Source organism: Nilaparvata lugens, chromosome 10, assembly GCF_014356525.2.
Source record: "Nilaparvata lugens isolate BPH chromosome 10, ASM1435652v1, whole genome shotgun sequence".
In the NCBI taxonomy this organism is placed as follows: domain Eukaryota; kingdom Metazoa; phylum Arthropoda; class Insecta; order Hemiptera; family Delphacidae; genus Nilaparvata; species Nilaparvata lugens.
In genome coordinates, this window is record NC_052513.1 from 11901773 (window position 1) to 11921175 (window position 19403).

At 35.7% G+C, this 19403-nt stretch overlaps 1 protein-coding gene across 7 annotated transcripts in view; it reads left to right on the forward strand.

The window, feature by feature from the left end:
• Positions 1-19403, forward strand: part of LOC111049000 (trithorax group protein osa) — a 466078-nt gene that overhangs the window by 12850 nt on the left and 433825 nt on the right. For all 7 annotated transcript variants that reach the window (XR_005572269.1, XM_039436316.1, XM_039436315.1 and 4 more), the window contains exon 2: positions 16300-16425. Coding sequence is in view for 6 of the 7 variants with exons in the window: in XM_039436316.1 (XP_039292250.1) it covers positions 16312-16425 (114 nt within the window). In the remaining variant the exon portion in view is untranslated. The remainder of the gene's footprint in view (positions 1-16299; positions 16426-19403) is intronic.

Below are 19403 nucleotides of genomic sequence, written 5' to 3' on the forward strand. Positions count from 1 at the left end.
GTCTTGGCAATGAAGAGAATAGAAAATGGTGGATTTCTAGCTTTGTTGAAGGGGAGGGGGGATGAGTTGGTGACGGTTGCTGAAAGAGAATCATAAGGGATGTAGTTTTGTTGTTGTTAAAAAGTGTGAGGGAAAATCTTATTGATCAAAAGTTGAAACAGCGGCTGGGAAGAGAGAAGATGGAGGATAAGCCGAGTAGTTTAGTCAGTCGGACGGATGGGACAAGAAAATAGGAATCGGAAGGAGTGAAAAAAGAAAGAAGTGATAGGGTGGTGAGAGGGGGGAAGGTGTGCAGCCCCTTCAAGCGGCCAGTTAGGCAACTGTGCCTAACATGCATTCAGTCCGGCCGGAGGACAACAGGCGAACAAAGTTAACTCTCCACAGAAAAGAAGTCCAACAACAAAGTTACACTACGCCGGAAAACTTTTACCATAAAGAGTTGAGCGCGAAGAACAATCTTGGGTGTGAGAACCGTTGCGATGGGGAAGGGAGTCAGTGTGACAGTGTGAGTGGGAGAAAACGGGGAATTTTAGGGCTCAGGTCAACATCCCACCGCCCCCACCAGTTATCCTGCACTCCACCGCGCCACGAGTCGAGTCGAGTTCAGCTTATAGAAACTTCCCTTAAATCCCCCCTCCCCCTCCTCATATCCCATCATCTCCTCAACGACCAAACTTTGTCACTTCTTCATCCAACCCTTACCTTTACTATCGATTGCGTCTCTTGAAAACTTATTAAAATCAAATGAAAATTACATCTCCTTATAACAGGGATTTGTTGAAACTTTGCGAGTCTTACTCACTCTTCAGCTTGAAGAATTCAAGCCGCCTCTCTCACTTCAGTCTGCTCCTTCTTTGCCAATTTTCTAACTCCATTGAATTCAAATTGACAAATATGACGCAACTTAATTTAGAAAGCATATTTTCATCCGATGAATTATCAAAGCTATTACGATTTTTTTCTTCAGATTAGAAGTGGCGATATTCATTATCCAATATTGAAATTTATCTCATGTTCAAGTTCTTGTTCCTACAAATTGAATAATATAAAATTAAATTAAATAGTAGATTAAATGTCAGTCAATGATACATTTGACCTGAATAATATAGAATCTCCTGATGATTTAAAAATTCTTCTTTGGATAATTTAGAGCAATTAGAACCAACAGTAGGCCTAACATATTTCTCTTGTTGAAGGCCTTGAGTCTTCTCATTCCAAATTGAGTGAGATAGTGTACGAACTAAGACTCCAGGCGCCACAATCAAATATAACTACAGACTACAGTAGTATTGTAACGATTTGTGTCAACAATGAACATCCAATACAATTAAGGTGAGAATAATAAAACATTTCATTCCATAAACATTTTCTTGCTCTGTCTTTTATTCTCATTTTCCTCCAATTCGAGTTTTTCGTTCCATTTAGTAGGCCTGTATAGAATTCGTTCCATCATACTGTGTTCATGGTGTTACGTGGCAAGTAGTATTGAGTCACACGTTAGAGATTGAAGTTAATTAAAAGGAGTTAAAACTGACTTACAATGTAGATTGTGAATTAGAGCTACCACGTCTGGAATTCTATATTTGCAAACATCGCGATGAGACTTGAGGCAGGCAACAAGAGCAGGCATTCCAAGTGGAAGTGAAAAGAATAAGTTCGCCAGTCTGCGCCTTGACAAATTCCCCTTCATCCCTCTACAGCTCCAACCCCCTCTCCCACCGTTTTTAAGCTTCAACATTTTATTTCCACAATCTCCGAACTCTTTCGATCTCTTACTCTTAATGGAAGTTGGACGAAGTAACTTTGCAAGACTCGATAAGAGAGGAACGTGGTGCTCCCAAGATAAGCTTCCCTATCACGAACAACGCGGCCGAAAATAAAGAAGAAACGAGAATGTAAAATAAGAGAAACAAAAAGAGATGGAGGATGATACGCTAGAGCGATTGTGAATGAGTAGTGGGAAGGAGAAGGAAAATCTCCTGGAGAGAAGCAAACCTACTTTTTTCCTTTCTTCATCCCAAGAGTTTTCCGAAGGCCGGGGCATAACTTCATTCTTGATTTTCCAACTCCCTTTCTTAGCCTTCTCTCTTTTGATTTTCATTGCTTCTCTCGCGACTCCGTCTGTCTCGCTTTTGATCAATATCAACCTCTGCGCACACTCATGCACTCTACTCCAAGATTAAAAATTCTTCTGTATTTATAACCGCGGAAACATGTCTGAGTGATAAGAGCTCTTTTATTCGTCAACTTTGTACAAGCTCCAAACGGTATTGAGGTATTTCTCGGTGGAAAATTTTATTATTCTTGCAAGATCAATGAATGCATTGTAGCGTATTAAAGATACACGAGAGCCAAATCACTCAAAATCATCTTCAGAAAGTAATCATAATGTACTAGCTCGCAGGATCGCATCGCTCGCTCTATTTACCTAGCCACGTCTCTTCTCCCTGCTTGGCCCCTTGATAAAGCAGTTTGAGTTTGATCATGGATGATAAAATATTGTGAAAATTCAATCATGACAAGGAATTTAATTATAAACCACATGCAGGATTCACAAGTGTAATAATGTTCCACGTATACGAGAATGAGTTACATAGTTTCTATGATGAGACTAATGAATTAGCGAGTCCAACAATGTGACTCTTGCATGAGCAAAGCTAACATCATAGATGAGATTCCAAGTTTATCTATTAGAGCTCTACTCAAACTATGACTAGCATAGAAGTCTCTAGCGTCTTTCAAGACAGAAGACAATAGAATGTTTTGTATCAAGACAAATGGTTGGTAGTTTCTAACCATTGATAGTTATTTGAAACTAATTTGATTGTACAACAACAACGTCTTATTCTTTCAGTTATTTCAAACTAATTACGCCACTATATAGACGTCTTATCAACTATGAGGAGATAAACTGATATTTCTGTTCGAAAACAATAGGAAAGAGTAAAAATGACAAAATGCCGTGTATCTGTGCAGTGAGTAAATCTCATAAGAGTAATCTCTCAATTCATCATCCTAAGAGCTTCAAGAATTAGTTCTCCGTAGTACATAATTCTTCTCAGCTACATCCACTTACAAAACGCCAGATAATCCCGGGCCATCAAATGTTTTTATCTCTAGCAAAATCGCTAAAAAATCCCGAAGCTTTTCCACGCAGAACAGCAGACTTTGAACAATTAACAAAGCAATCTTTGTTGTGAACAGAGAGGAGTGGAGGGCTCAGAATCTGAGTTCTGAATCTCGTTACAAGTTCAATAGAGCGGCGTGCAATAGGGCAATCGATAGCAATGCGAAGCAAGATGGAAGTATAGTAGTGAGGAAGCTGCAAACGACAAAGAAAGTGAAGGCAGAAGGAGGGGATGAGAACGAACAGATGGGTTGGGAAAGTTAAGTAAGTCAGTGGTCTGGGAAGTTTGGGCTGTGTGCTGACAAACTTCTAGGCGAGAGACGCTACTTCAATTCCTTGCTACCTTATTGCCACTGAGCTGCCTCCACATCCACACCTTCATCCCTTCCTCTCTCTCACACGCACTCTCCCACGCACGCGCACCCTCACCTGCTTGTCCATGTGTGTATTTATGACTTAAGGCGCGCTGCTCCTGTTAATAGCACAACTTTGTAAAGGGTTACTTAGTTGAGCTTAGTTGTTCCTTTCTGTTTCTTCACTTTAGATAGCGGCGGATTCAGGTGCTTGCTTCTCGGCTTGACTACGTCATCACTTGATGAGAGGTTAGAAGGGCGCAAGTTGTCTAGTGACGAGATCTTTGATACGGAATGTTTGGGATGCAGCTTGTTGATACACTTGACTCTCCCACTGTGAATGCAAGCACAGTGTCAAGCATTTCCTCTCAACAAGAGCTTATCTTTGGAGCTGTAGAATTTTTTACATTGAAATAACTAGTGGTAGAGGTAGATAACCAGTTAATTTAATGAACTTCACTTCATAGTTCGTATTTTGGTTAATAAAATAATAACTTCAGAGTCCTCCATTTCCCTGTGGATCTAACCATTGAGATAGATCACTCTATTGATCAAGTACATTCTCCATTGCACTACATATTGACATTCAAAGTGTAAAGTGGTAAATTGCCAACCATTCATATGTGGTGCGGTATATTTGATACTGATACGTGGACTTCGAGTCAATTCAGAACTAGACAAATTGGAACCTGTTCCGAATATAGATTTACTAGAACATACTTTGATTAATGAATAATAATAATTAATAAAAATAACAATTTAAAAATCTCAGGGTTTATGAGTTCGTGCCGTGCATGGAAATAAGCTTCCTACATGTATCAATAAATTCATAAAAAAGTTCTTATAGACTATATGATAGTACTCAACACGTTGCAAATTTCTTAAACTCAAATTTATATAGCGCTTTGATCAATTCCCCAAATCACTGATAAAGGCCTGCTAATGAGCTCATTAGAAAAAAATTATAATTCAATTCGTAATAGTTGATTGAGCAATCAGCTGATTTGTTAGGTATCGAATCAAAAAACTGTCGATTTAGATTGATTGATGTATTAAATCAAAACAAGTGATTCTAACCTCAAAATGTACATGCAATCTTTTATTTCTTATAATCTACCAATAATAAACAAGCCGCTTCATAATTTTATTTACTGCCAAAGAATTTTCATTATTGTTTAATTACAATATTTTGCATGGTTCTCTTATCGCTTAATAGATGACATGATTACTCTCTATCATAAATAACATTCGATTTTACTTAAGCGGTACCTTGACTAGGCTATCTATTCTTTCCATTTTAAAACTCTATTAAAGCTCAGTTATTTTATTTCAAAAGTATTTTATGGTGCTACAACACCACGTCACAAAAGTTCTCAGAATAGGACTTACTTTATGGATATAACTCCTTTTTATCATGCTACTGTTTGAATGTGATGATTCTAAATGAAATTCATAGATTAGTAATAGAGAGCTCATATGAATTTTGCTGAGTGATTTTATGAGATAATTTTATTATTTAGGCTGTAATGAGTGCTTGTAAATTGGCGAGATACGTATCTTGTAATATCATGATTGGAGGTGGGAGGTTGAGGTTGGTTTCTTGTTAAAAATTGGATAAATGTGAAAATTGGGTCAACATAGTATCAAACCTTGGAAATTCAGCTAGTAGCTGCAGGAATTTCATGCTTTGATGTTGGGGCTTGCCATCTTGTAACAGACATTAACAATGTTTGCGGTCTATTGGAGCATTGAAGCTAATGTACCGTATACTATCACTATCATATAGCTGATGTTGCTATCGATCATAATGAATTAAGTTTGTGGATTGAATATTGATGTTATGGAGCTTTAAATTGAAGTGGATTTTTTGAGAATATCTCAAGTGTCTCTTCAATCATAATGAATTAATTTATGATTGAATCATCTTTCCCATAACTGTTTCAAACTGTGATTATAATGACTAAGAATCAACTGAATTATTCAACTAACTGAGCTTAGAAGAGACTATAAACTGAATAATCAATCAAATCAATGTGAGGGGTGAGAAGTTGCCACTCATATTCACGTTTATGCTCCCTTTAAGCTTGGGACACATATAACCACACCGAGCTCGTGCCGAGGTACGGCCGAGCTACGTCCGCGACACGGTGATGATGGTAGGAAAACACACATAACCGTGCGACAGCCGAGCGGCAGCAGTGTCTCAGTTCTATAGTGCTAGGTACTTTGTTCTGATTTAAATGTAATGTAATGTGTTAAACTACTGTTAATCATATAACACTGTTAAAGCTTGTTACATCCGATTTAAATTTATATTTTTCAAAAACTTCAACTGAGTTGTGGTCGATGTTGTAGAAACGTTCCATGATGAAATAAAAACACATAGATGTTGTCAGTTTTCTACACTTTAATTTGGTACACGACCATGGTTTCGTGACCACACAGGTCACATACGAAATAGTCAGCTTGAAAATGTGACCTGTGTGGTCACGAAACCATGGTCGTGTACCAAATTAAAGTGTAGAAAACTGACAACATCTATGTGTTTTTATTTCATTATATTTTTCAATTTTAAACTAATTACCTGTAGACGATGAGAATCATATTTCGGTGCATAACAATAGCACAATCATTCATGTATCGGAAATATATATCAGCAATAAAATTGTTATCTTCTGCCTTATGTATCTAAACGTAATTAGTTTTAAATTTGAAATTTAAGACACAGTCACGGGTTCCTTCTTTTATACTTTTTGTCGTTTATTTTATCATTTATTATGTCTATCATACTTGACTTATTATTTGGTTATACTTTTACTTTTGGATTAACTTATTTTCCATTCAACCATATTTCTCATCACTTTGATCGTAAAAAACTGGAAAATTCCGTATCTCTTCAATAAGTTTTTCACTCTCTATGTTAAACGAGCCCGCACCGTCTCCGTCAAAAAGTAAACTAAACTAGTCGGTGACGGCGCGGGCACGGCTCGGGCAACTAACACGGTGACGGTGCGGACGCGGTGCGGTAGTGTGTCCCTACTCGCTTGAAAGCATTAATTTCTTTCCACTCGCCGTAATACGTCCGTCACACGGCCGTGCCGCGGCGCGGGCTCGGTGCGGATATGTGTGTCCCGGCCATAACAAAGAGTCAGGGTGGATCTTATAACAACTGATTTTTGTGTGAGTATTTATTTATTAAAAACCTTGTCAGATCACTCAATGGTTATAATGGAGTATAGGTCATAATGGCAGTGGAGAAAGATAGGAGAACAGAATTGCCGATTCTCTACCGTGCCACTGCCTTCTGTAGAGGATACCTCATACCGGTATATCTGATGTAATATTCACTGTTCATTCTTGTTTGAAATAATAATATTATTTTTCATTCATCATAAAAAAATTTCAACGATTAAATAATATATTTACATAATAATTGAGATTGAATATTTTGTTAATTTATTATATTTCTACATTGTTGAAAAACGATCTGACAACGTTGCGGAGCTAGAAAAGGATAAAGCTATTTCACATTGTTGAAAAACGATCTGACAACAACGTTGCGGAGCTAGAAAAGGATAAAGCTATCTACTTTGTCGAATGATAGAAAGGTGATAACAGCACATAGACATTGACTAAACACAAAACATAGACATTGATAACAACTTCAATGTTAATCAAATTACTACCACCATAACGTGGACCTCACTTTGTATTGATGGAATGCTTTTGAGGTTTATAGACTACACGGAGAGGCCAATTATTATTGTGTGATATTTGAAATCAGCCTACTGTGACGAAAAATTACGCTAATCAATGAAAAGCTGTGATTGATTCTATTTATGCTGTGCATGATTTTATCAACTTGTGCACTCATATAGCTAATTATCTGCTGCTCTGTGATTCATTCTATTTATGCTGTGTATTATTTTATCAACTTATGCACTCATACAGATAATTATCTGATGCTCTACTGCTCTTTGCTCCTTTATTTATGATGAGTTTCATTTCACATGCCATTTTTATCCATTTCATTATTCATCTGAATAAAACTAGATGTTAAAATAATTTGTATAAACTCAATATGTAATGCTGCTTATAAATAATGAGTTCTACTCAAAATAGAGTGGATGGGATCCTCAGTGTCGTATAACTAGAACAGACTATTAAAAATTCATCAAATAGTTCAAGTATTTGTTGAATCTAGTAAGCTTTGTTTTCTCATAACATTTCTCTCCAGAGTAGAAATTTTTGTTACTTAATCGATTAAATGATTTTTTTTAATCAAACGAGATCTAATTTTCTCACATTTATCTCATCTCCATGATCTGATTATTTGAAGTTCATTCCAACCTAAAAGAATTCAATCCAAAAAACCGTTCCGAAAATGTTTGCACCGTTATCCAGCTCTTCTCTCGAACATCATTGACTCTATGGCCGTTGAGCTCTATCGGCTTGAACTCGTCGCCGATACCAATCAACTAATACAGTATCAAAACTTTGCAACAACTCAATCGAATTCGTGTATCAAGCGATGATGACTCTCCAAACTTGGCTGCAAACTTGTTTCTCGGAACTTTAACTTGTTTGCGCTCACACTTTCTGAGAGAGACGGAGAGTGGCTCTCTTCTCGGAGCGTCTCTCTTCTACTGAGATCTCTCACCACCGAAATCTCTCTTCTCGTTCAGGACCCAGGGAGACTTACCAACCTCCTCCTCCGCCACTTTCTCCTTCTCCTACTCCTCCTCCTCCCTTCCATCCCACAACCACCCAACTTTCCTCGTTGCTAAATCCCCTTCCCACTGCAACTTTTGATCAATACGAATTCTCTTTTACTTTGAAACAACAACAAGAACAACCGCTGAGCGCTCAAACGCTCTTGTCATCGTAATGGCGCGCGCCTTACATCTCCCGCCAAAATCTTTAGCGTTCAGTTTTCCCGCTCAAATCCGTTGTTTTACTCAGACTTATTCATGTTTATCAAATTATTCAGTAGTTCAAAATTTATTAATTGACTTCCCATAAATATCTTAAGTGGGAAATCAGCGTGAAAGAAAGATAACTTATCAATGAAGTAAGAAAATATCATTGTCGTCTAAAAAATACTCCAATATAAAATTATGATTTTAAAAGAGATGGGAACCTTTTATTTTCATTATTATGAGACAATGCTCATTTATAGCTCAAAAGAATTCATATACATTTACTCATAGTTCTATTTCCTTTCTAATTTTAAGGCCCCTCAAAGTATTCCCGGCATGACATTCACACATATTTGAACTTTCCAAATTCTATTAAGCAGATCTATCCGTTTTCCCTCATGGAAGGACCCATGTTTTTTTGTTTTTGCTGAGGGTGAGGCTTACATGAGCTCTAGGCTTGTGCTTGGGTAATGAGGTGGATGCTTATGAGAGATGAATGATCTACAGTCTCAGGTGGGTTCCGAACCACCGGGAAGCGATTTTACAAATCATGAATCATATTTAGAGGAGTCTCTCAAGCGCATTCCAACGGGATTAGCAGGAACATGATTCTTAACTTATCAGTGCGACCACGAGTGAAACCGAGTCAAAGAATTCCTACACTTACACTGTCTAAACTCTCTAAACCGATTCTGTGTAGTGTATCACTGAACCATTTAATCCATGAAACAGTGCTATAAATATTTATTATTTCCCCTTAATTTGAAGTATTCTGTAACAATCTGAGACTTTAATTCATGAGATGACTATGGTATAGTCACACTGCGAGAGTTCAATTTGATACGACCTCTTGAATTCATTTTTGGTTATCTGAACAATAAATTGTTCAACTGCTTGACATCAAGCTCTCCTACTCAGCTGTCAAGCTACAAAAGTATTATTTATTAAATTCCAAATCACTGACCTGCAATCATCTCTACCAATCCACTTGATTTGTTGCTATGAGTGTACCAAAAGTTTGCATGCTTTGTGTGATTTCAGATTTTCTGTATTGAATACATAATATTATTGTGATTAGTGGGAATAATATCTCTTCAAAGCACAAGTTCGCAGTAATAAACATCACCGTACCTAGATCAGAAAGTTTTGAGCCCAAAACTTTAAAGGGAGTTGAGCTATTTTCCGTTTGAAAAATATTATTTGTGATCAGTTGGCAATATCTTTCAAAGAATATTACTCAAAGTAATAAAAATCACAGCATCTAGATCTAAAACTTTCAAAGAGAAAAGTTGGGGTGAAACTTTATTGTTCCGTTCCACCGCAGGGTCTGGAAGAGTTTCTTGAAATGTTTGTCGGGAGTCAATAAAAAATATTTTCCGTTACTTACTTTTATCAAAAAGAAAAACTCAACCTTTCACAAGTTCGGTTTCACCGTACAAGTCTGAATATAGTTACGAGAGAAGAATATTCGAAGTTCAGATAAGTTCCAGTCGACATTTCTCTTTATTTCAAAACATTTTATGTTCCCTTCCTTTTTATTCTTCGTGACTTTTGGCTCTTCACTGTCTTTGATAAAGCATGATCTATAGTACATAACGAGGAGTCGTTTATAAGCACAATTTTGTATTACTTTTTTCAAGCTCTCCTCAATATTTATATCCTCCTCCAATATTTGCCCTCTACCTCACTCTCATTCCCTTCTTACTTTTCATTCCATTCCGAAAGACAGCTGTAACGATGAATCCAGAGACAAACCAATCATTCCTAGCGAGGAAGAATATTATTCGTGATGTTATTGCTTTTATTGGTCTTTATCAGGAAATCCGTCCAAGTCTATCGATCTCCCTTAATGGAATTCCAGAGGAGAATTATTGTTCTCGTCGGCATCCAAAGTACTTCAAAGAACGATAATACTATTTGAACCGGGTAGAACCAGACTTCACAGTAATGCAATCAAGCAGATGCAGTGGAAGCTGAAAGAAATTCAACCCCTAATCTTTGTACTCATTTGAAAATCGAATTCTTCAAATTATAACGTGACATTTCCTTAAAAATCTTTTACTCCTTCTACCGTCCATTCCACTGCTTTCTATACATCATTTCTCTCTCATTTTTTCATTCCACAGCAAACAATGACATTCCAAGTGAAAAATATTTTCAAATTGAATCCTTTGAATTTGAAATGCATTCAAAAAGCTTCTTGAGTAATTTCTAATATTGTGTTCTATGGATGAGAATTTAGTATAATCTAGATCATACTATAATACTATACTGTATATCATCATACTTCTTCTTCTCCCTCTCGCAAGCCTATGTCCCATTTATATATCATATACCATCATACTGTTTGGTGTTTATCACCAGATCAAATTTAGGTTGTATATCAATTTAATTCCATCAGCAATGTACACAGTACCAGATTTTTGGTGTTGAAAAGTTTAATGATAACACATGGAGTAGATGGTTATGATATATACTTGATATGTGGACATCTAAATGGTCTAGCACTTTCAAGTGAAAACCGTAAGTTGCAATTGTAAAATTCATACAGTTCCCGGTTTCATCAAGCTCGGTCAAGCCATTCGAACATTATCAAGCTGGGTAAGATTTACAAGTAAGAAACGAAGTTATCGATAGTAACTATTGCCAAAGAAATCAGTGAACTCGTTGTGAAGCCTACCTGGGTTGACCATGTTCAAATGTTTTGGCGAAACCAAGACACACGTACATACGTTTTACTTGGGCCTTTTCAATGTGGAACTATACTCTCAATTATTCTCTCCTTCCAAGCACTGTAGTTTTCAACTGATGAAATAATGTCTGATATGAGGACCAAGTGGATAATAGAAAATAGGGATGGAAAAAAGAACTGAAACGTGTTAATAATTTATTGGAAAATGATGACTGAAGAATGTCTCCATGTAGCCTTGGAGTGAAAGGAAAGTGGAGTGTATGTTGGTAACTTTCAAAAAGAATTTTCTTTGCCGATGAAAATATCAGCGTACATCAATATTGGATTCTTTCTTCCTCGAGAATTCTTTACCTGTTCTCTGATTTCTCACTATTACAAATATTTTATTAGCTTGTGATAGTCGTTGAATCTCCTTTCCTGTATTATCAATTTATTCATAACATTCCTTCCCCAAGAGACTTGTGATATATTTATTGAGTAAAATCCAATCTCCATAAGCTTTCATTCTCCAGCCATTGATCATTCTTCGGTCAATGACTTCATCAATTCATTTAAACAGTAAATTCATCCATTGGACAGTTTTCTCGATGTACCTGTCATACAAATTTGAATGCTGTTGCATCGTGTTGAAATAATTCTCAATATCATGTCACAATAAATGTGGTAATGAAAGCTTGTGACAGAGAGTGTTTTAGAACACTATAGTGAGATCCACGTTGCAAAGGCAGAGAAAAAAGATAGGATAACAGCGTTGCCAATTCTCTGCCCTGCCATTGCCTTCTATGGAGGATAGCTGATACCGGTATATATGATGTAATATTAACTGTTCATTCTTGTTTTAAAATATTCATTCACATTTTATTTGTCAAGAAGATATTTTTTCCAATGATTTAATGATAAAATTACATGATTGAGAATAAATATTTTGTAAATTAATTATATTTCTACATTGTTAAAAGACGATATGGAAACTTTTCGAATCTAGGAAAAGATAGCTTTATCTATTCTGCTTTGTTGAATGATAGACAAAGATCGCAGCATCAATGTTAATCAAATATTGCCATTATAACGTGGAACTCACCATAGATGATGATACATTATTTATGTATTTATTTAATCATTCAGAATTACACAACTTACAGAAAAGTGTCGCAGGCTTATAAGCCCAAAACGGTTACAATTCTAATTTATACAACAGTCCAAATGTAGCTAGGTTATATTATAACATTATAGAGGTTGTTGATACCACCGTGTTCTGTATTGTAGTAGAATGTCGGATTCTTAAATGCAACGACAGCTCGTAATGTTTTATTTTATATCTGTGTAGTGGAAGGAAATTGAAATCAAAGTCTGCAAAATCATCTCACAATCAGTGAGTATAGAATGTAACATTCTCTACATTAAAACGTGGTTTAATGTAGTCATCTAGTCATTACGTTTTGATTATACACTATATAATGCTCACAATAGTGAAATCTGTGTAGCAAAACAAACTATTAAAATCCAATCAGATTCTCTTATGATTTATACTGTGATGTGATCACTCAGAGGTTGTATTTATAATTTTTCAAGTTTTGGTCAGGATTCAGTTGAGGTTTATCATATTATAAATTGAATAATAATGTAGCTTAGAAATGTACTTCTGATTGAGAAATAATACTCACTTTTTTAATATTGTACATCCACTCTAATATTATGTTTTTGAATGAAAATAAAAGTATTCTCTATCGTTTTGATTTGGATTGGCATAAAGAATAACAAATTTTTCCTTTTTTATTATCATTTAATAATTTAGGAGTACGATTTTTGCTACGGTACTTATTAAGAGACTTCTCCAAGTAGAATTTGCAGCTTTTGTGTTTCATGTGGGAAGTATCAGCACAGTTCTGAAAAGTTAATCATTGAGTCTTCTGCACTGACGTCTAGAAGATTCTAGAGAGTTAGCGAACTTTTTGTTAGTTGTTGACTCCTCTATTGCCGACTTTCCTAAACTCGCTCTTTGTGACCCCAAATCTTTCAGCTTCACCAACTCTTATTCGATAAGAATATCTATCTCTTCAGTTTACCGTTCTCAAACGTTGTGCGCTCTCGAGGGAGCGACCATTTCGTTATGCTTGTTAAAAAGTGCGATAGAGAATTACTCAGGAAAGACGAAATGAGGTTTCATTCGCAGGAAGAGCGAGCAAGAGAGTGAGTGAGTGTGTGAGAGAAAATTCTCAAGAACTTTTTCTATTCGGTAAAGTATCGAGTGGGAGTTTCCGAGCCTCAAACTTTTCTCTACATAGAGTTCAAGTAGACGGTGAACTGAAAGTTGGAAACTGAACTAAAACAAAGACAGAGTTTCAGGAACAAAAAGAATAAATAACTGCTGAACGTCAAAATGTTATTATCAATGGAACGTTTCTAGAGAATGAATGATTTATTATTATCAATAATTTGGGGCATACAACTTTCTTATCAGGAAAGGATCATCTGTCATCAATCTATATACAAAGCGAAATGGCACTCACTCACTGACTGACTCATTCACTCGCAGAACTAAAAATCTACCGGACCAAAAACGTTCAAATTTGGTAGGTATGCTCAGTTGGCCCTTTAGAGGCGCACTAAGAAATCTTTTGGTGATATTTTAATTCTAAGGGTGGTTTTTAAGGGTTCAAATTTCGTCTTATATTCTTCTTATTCCAATATCTTAAAATTATAATTGAAAAATGTCCATACCATATGTTAATATAGAACTATAATCTAGAGAGAGTACCTCTTCGAAACAGTTGTTAACTGGTAACTAAATTAATAATTTTGTCAGGTTGGCATTAAGTTGAGTTGACTTGGTAGGTTGGCACCAAGTTGAAGATTGAAATGCATTTATCGCGGAAAAATTGATTGGGCACTGATACTTCAATCAGAGCTATTCCTGTGAATATTATATTAATAGCCGTCAGGCTCGCTTCGCTCGCCAGACGTTTAGACCCCCGACTGGATCGTCCTAACATAATATAAAAATGCTCAAATGAAAAATGCAGGCGAGTGAAGCGAGCCTGCTGATCCCATTTTTGGACGACCCAGTCGGGGGTCCAGGCTAGACGGATATGGCAAGCGAAGCGAGCCTGACATAGAATTCATAGAATTACTGATCTATCATCAGTAAATGCGAATTAAATCAACCATGTTATCAACAGTCGTATTCAAACTCATTTGAAACATGGAATCCATACAAACTTAGTTTGTATTTTATATAAGTGTTTCCTCATGGGCTTCCTTATAGTGTTTCATACAAATCTAGATTATTTTTATCTTGGAATACTTGATAATAATACTTAATAATAATACTATAATTGATAGAGCCTAATTATCCAATTTTATAATGGAGAAGCGCAATCAATCCAAACGTTATTATAAATCTGAACATGAATTCGTTAGTGAGCTAGACTTGTATTTATTGCTTACAAGATGCTCAAATTATGAATATTCTTATCAGTAAATATTGAGAAAATTCCTAAGAAGACAAAGTTTAAAGTTCCAATCACTATCACTGAATAGGTTCTTCAGCATTCCAATTCCCTATATAAAAGAGTAATTGCGGTGATGAATGATTGATAATCTGTTGAGCTATTTCACTGTGCCACATGTCTCTATTCCGTTGTAAGGGAAAAAATCAAATCGAACCTATAATTATTTTTCATGGGAAAACCAATTGATCACAATGAACCTACAAGTGAGCTAGTAGACAAATTGTTTTACAGAAGAAATAATAGCTGTATCTTACTTAGTGAATAGGTAGAGAATCACAAGGGTGAATATTGCATATCTGGTTAATCCAAAGATGAATATAGGGTACATATTATTTCCATTGATAAATTTTCATTGCTCATGGCTTTATAATGACAATTTTATTGAATAAACTACTTTATTTTTCAGTGAAGGAAAAATACAAATTGTTCTACTATTTGAAAGTTCTTGTCTTTCTCATGGAATAAGGAAGAGATTAAGTTTATCTCAGATGGGTAGAGCTGAAAGAGTAAGATTTTCAAGTACGTAAATTTTGTTAAGGACTAACTCTCTGGAATACTTCTTCGGACAACTCTCTCTCATCGAGTGTTACACCATCCAGGCAAAACTTTATTCCATGAAATACAGTTTTTCGCTGGAAGAAGTAGGCGCTGAAATTGGAGAGAATATTTCAAACTTTTTAATTAGTAGCAACTCGACAAACTAAACTTTTCACTTGCAGTATTTCCACTTTCATCTCTCCGCTCCATCCAAGATAAGAGAAAAAACTCAAGACAAACTTCTTGAGTAATTTGTCAGGTTTTTATTCAGCCGGGCAATGAGCAATTAATATTTTATCGTTATAAAAAAACGCGACGAAGAAAGAGACGCAAGAAAAGAAGTTTGTTTTTAGTTTACTTTCATTATCTTGAACTTTGGAGTTTTCTTTTGGCGCAGCACCGCTCACTCAATCGCTAAGTTGGATAGCGACGATTTAAGTCCCTGATAATGAGATTGCCCGAATGGAATAACCTCCAGACAGTCATTTCAATCATAGCCATTCTCGAATTGGCGCACTTCTAATCAGAAAATCCCAATCATAGCCAAGTTTCAAAAGTTTTCCACTTACATCGTGAATTAACTTTTCTGGATTGTGTTTCTGTTGATTAGATTGCTCTTAAGCTTGTTTCAGGTTATTAATTTTCAATCAAGTTTGATTGTATTTCATAACTTGAGTATGGTTACTGCATTACGTATTATTTTGGTAGTATTTCTCATCTATGATAGAAGTAAGCCCTACATTTCAATTGATTTATGGAAAGTAAACCCTTTTTACCTTAAAGTATGTCTTTTCACAATCATTATAATGATGTGTGAGTTCAAGTCGAATCAATAAAACGGATATAATTCCAGATCATAAGTTAAGGGTCAAACATTGATTTTTTTAAATTTTTGATTCATCTGAAAATTGAATGTAGAAATTGGCATGGAATTGGACAATTTAGGGAATAGATTGTTTCTTCAGTTATTGTCTTACATGTTGAACATTTTCTACGTATGGAAAATAATCATGTTTTAACAAGATAATAAATAGCGTACGTATAACAGAGTAGCTACAAATTGCTTTGAGTTGTAGCACGACAAGAATGGTGGCCCCAGCTTGAATCGGTGGTTTTAGTGATAGATGTCAAAGGTGTGATGGAATTTTCGATTTTTCAGTTTCAGACTAAGATGGCAGCCAGAAAATCGCGTCAGTCATACACGATCAGGCACATCCTGGAGATGTCGCCCTCCACCCCTCCCCCAGAGAGGTGTCCCCGACCACCTCCTGTCCTCGAATATAAGGTAAGACCAACATCGAAACACATGTCAAATACCTCATCAGATGAATATAGCTGTAATACTGCAGTTCACTTCTGCCAAGAGTAACATCGAGTATCCTTTTTATATGTTATTATTCATTAGTAGATTTATATTAACTCTATTATGTTTAGTTAATTTTTATTTGAATTTAAAAATTACTATTATGAGCTAAAACTTGCGATATATTGATAAAATATGAAATATAGAAGGGAACTTCGTACTTGATGTTGTTTCCATTTCAATAAAAGTTGTAGTCTTGAATAGAACAAATTGAATATTGTGATTGAGATTTCAAATGTAATGATGTCCATTCAGCTCTTGATTCGGTCTCAGAAGAATCACAGTGGGTGTTCTGCTCTGAACATTTTTACTCCTCGTTTTTTCTCTCCTATTTGTTTCTTGTCTTCATTAATTTCCTTTCGGGAAAGTCGATTACTGTATATGAATAATAGAAAGTGATGGGATAATACAATTTAAAAGCTTGTTTAATATAAAAGTATAAGGCTAAATTACATGAGGGCATTAAAAATGGTTGATTAGAATACAAAGATAATCAGCGTGCAGACATGCAGATTCTCTACAAATTTAGCACAGAATCACTTGGAGTTTCTTAACTTTTTTATTTTGAACAATAATTATCATGAAGTCTTAATTATTATAAAATCTGATTAAGCTACAACTGTGTACAAAATTTCAAAAATCTTCAAAGACGCCTCTTGATCCGTTATTTGAGAGAGAACTTTTTTCAATATAAGGCTAGATTGGCTAAGCTTAATTAAATGGGAAACGTCAACATCATGAAATTATGGGGCCAAAACATAGTCATATCAACAATCACCATTCATTATCACCCATCTGTCCAAATAATGAAGTAGATAAACCACAAATAAATTTTAAAGAGTCTTCAGAATATGATTGCCTAAAATACTGTTCGTCTACCACACTCATATCATAAGTGAGACTCCACGAAGACATTCCGGTTCTGCAGCAATTTAGAACACCTTTCAACATTTTTGGTGATTGATAACCAGTTTATCATAAGTGAGACACTACAATGTCTATTTGTTCGCAATTCTTTCTAGCTCACCGAAGTTGTCTTTGGATCCTCTATTAAGGCTACAACATTTTTGGGACGGCTACAAAGACATTGTTCTTTTGCGCAATTGTGTTTATTCAATGAAAGACTGGAGGAAAGGCACCTCACCTTGGCTTTTTCCTCTTTTCCCCTGGAGATCGAAGTGCTTAGTTTGCTCCCTACGTGATCCGCTTTTTGATAGCTTCAGCTTCTCGGTACTTCTTTCTTTCACCGTTGCCTTTCCGCATGTTCAAAGAACAACACTTCTGCTGGGACAATGAAAAACATTTATGTTGCAAGGCTTGTTACTCTCTCGCTTTCTGTATCAATGCGTTCTTGTCAATGGGTCGTGTGAAGATTTTGGTAGGATTGGAATGGTTGCACTTTCAAATCAGAGATAGAATGTACAATTTTACAATGTACAATCTCTTTCATGGAGATAGAATGTACAATACAACTACGAAAGGAGAGCACAACGATGGAAAGGAATCGGAGAACTTTGTTTACAGGAGGGATGAGAGAATAACACAATGATAATTATGAGCTATTAGTAAGTGGTCTAGTGTATAAGAATTAAAATAGCAGAAAGCACAAAATAGCACTTCAAAGTTAGTCATTGTTATTACTTTTTACCACCTATCATTATGAAGAAATTCAATATAGCTTATATATTGCTATAGTTTCACTTTCATGAATGTAGTTGAGAAGTGTGGCTGTCTATAGTAGTATCCTTCTAAACAATGTTCCAGCAACTTTTTCTAGAGAGAGTAGCCCCAAAAATATCCAATTTATGATCAGAATGCTTATTTTCATCCGTTGACAGGGGGGTTTCTCCATCCCCCAGGAATTGCGTTTGAACACTAAAGAAAAAATCATGGTAGCTTGTAAAAATAATTGTGAATCAAGTTAAAACAGAGTCTTTGATGTTGGAGTTTGTTTAAAAATTATTGCTTTAGTTATTCCATACCACCCAGACTCCCCGGTGTCTCCCCCAAAGTTCAGATGCTTTCTATGCCAATGCTATGATCTTCCCCGAAACTTTTTTCTGGGGACGCCACTGCTTATCAAACAAACTTTCAAGTTTTGCCGTTGAGCATCAAATTGATACAAGAAGAATTTAACTCAGAAGTGAAACTGTTCATTTTTATACGAATAGAATAAAGTATTCCAGTTCATCAGAAGGCTTTTCATAGCCGGTTTTATTATTCATTTTTTTCTAGTCTCTGTTGGTCATTCTTCCAAGTTGAAGAAATGTGATCCAATAGTGATGAAGGAACGAGGGTCATCATTTGAATGAAGGTCTTATGGTCTTTCCAAAAATACAAACCTTGAAGTTGAACGGTTGAACACACAGTTCAGATGCTGTTTGGAAGAAGATTGTTGATTCATGTGACTCATATTTATATCAAACGATTTCTAAAACAATATATTAATATTCTTTTTGTAATTGGAGTGTCATCTATAATGAAAATACTAAAATGGAGGATCTGAGTCATGGCAGGTATTATGGGAATAATTTTTCCTTACGATAAGGCAAGACATGGAAATTTTCCATCAAATATTTTTAATTCGTCAGTAGAATAATACAATCAATTCGTCTACTCAACGCAGTGACCAGCCCAACAGAACCACGAATAGAACTCACAGTCATTAATAATAAGTTATGAGCTCTATTGTCCATTCAAAGGGGAGGAAAGTGAAATCCCTGTTGATTTTCCGAGCTGGAAAATTCTTCTTCGCCAAAGTAGCTTTCCCGTAGCTCGCATAGCTATAACTTGTTCGCTGGGAGGCAAGCAGTAGAATAATGAGTCTCAAGTGACAACTTTATTCCAATTTTACTTTTCGAGTTGTTCAGCTCCACTTCTAATTACCTGACAATTCTTTC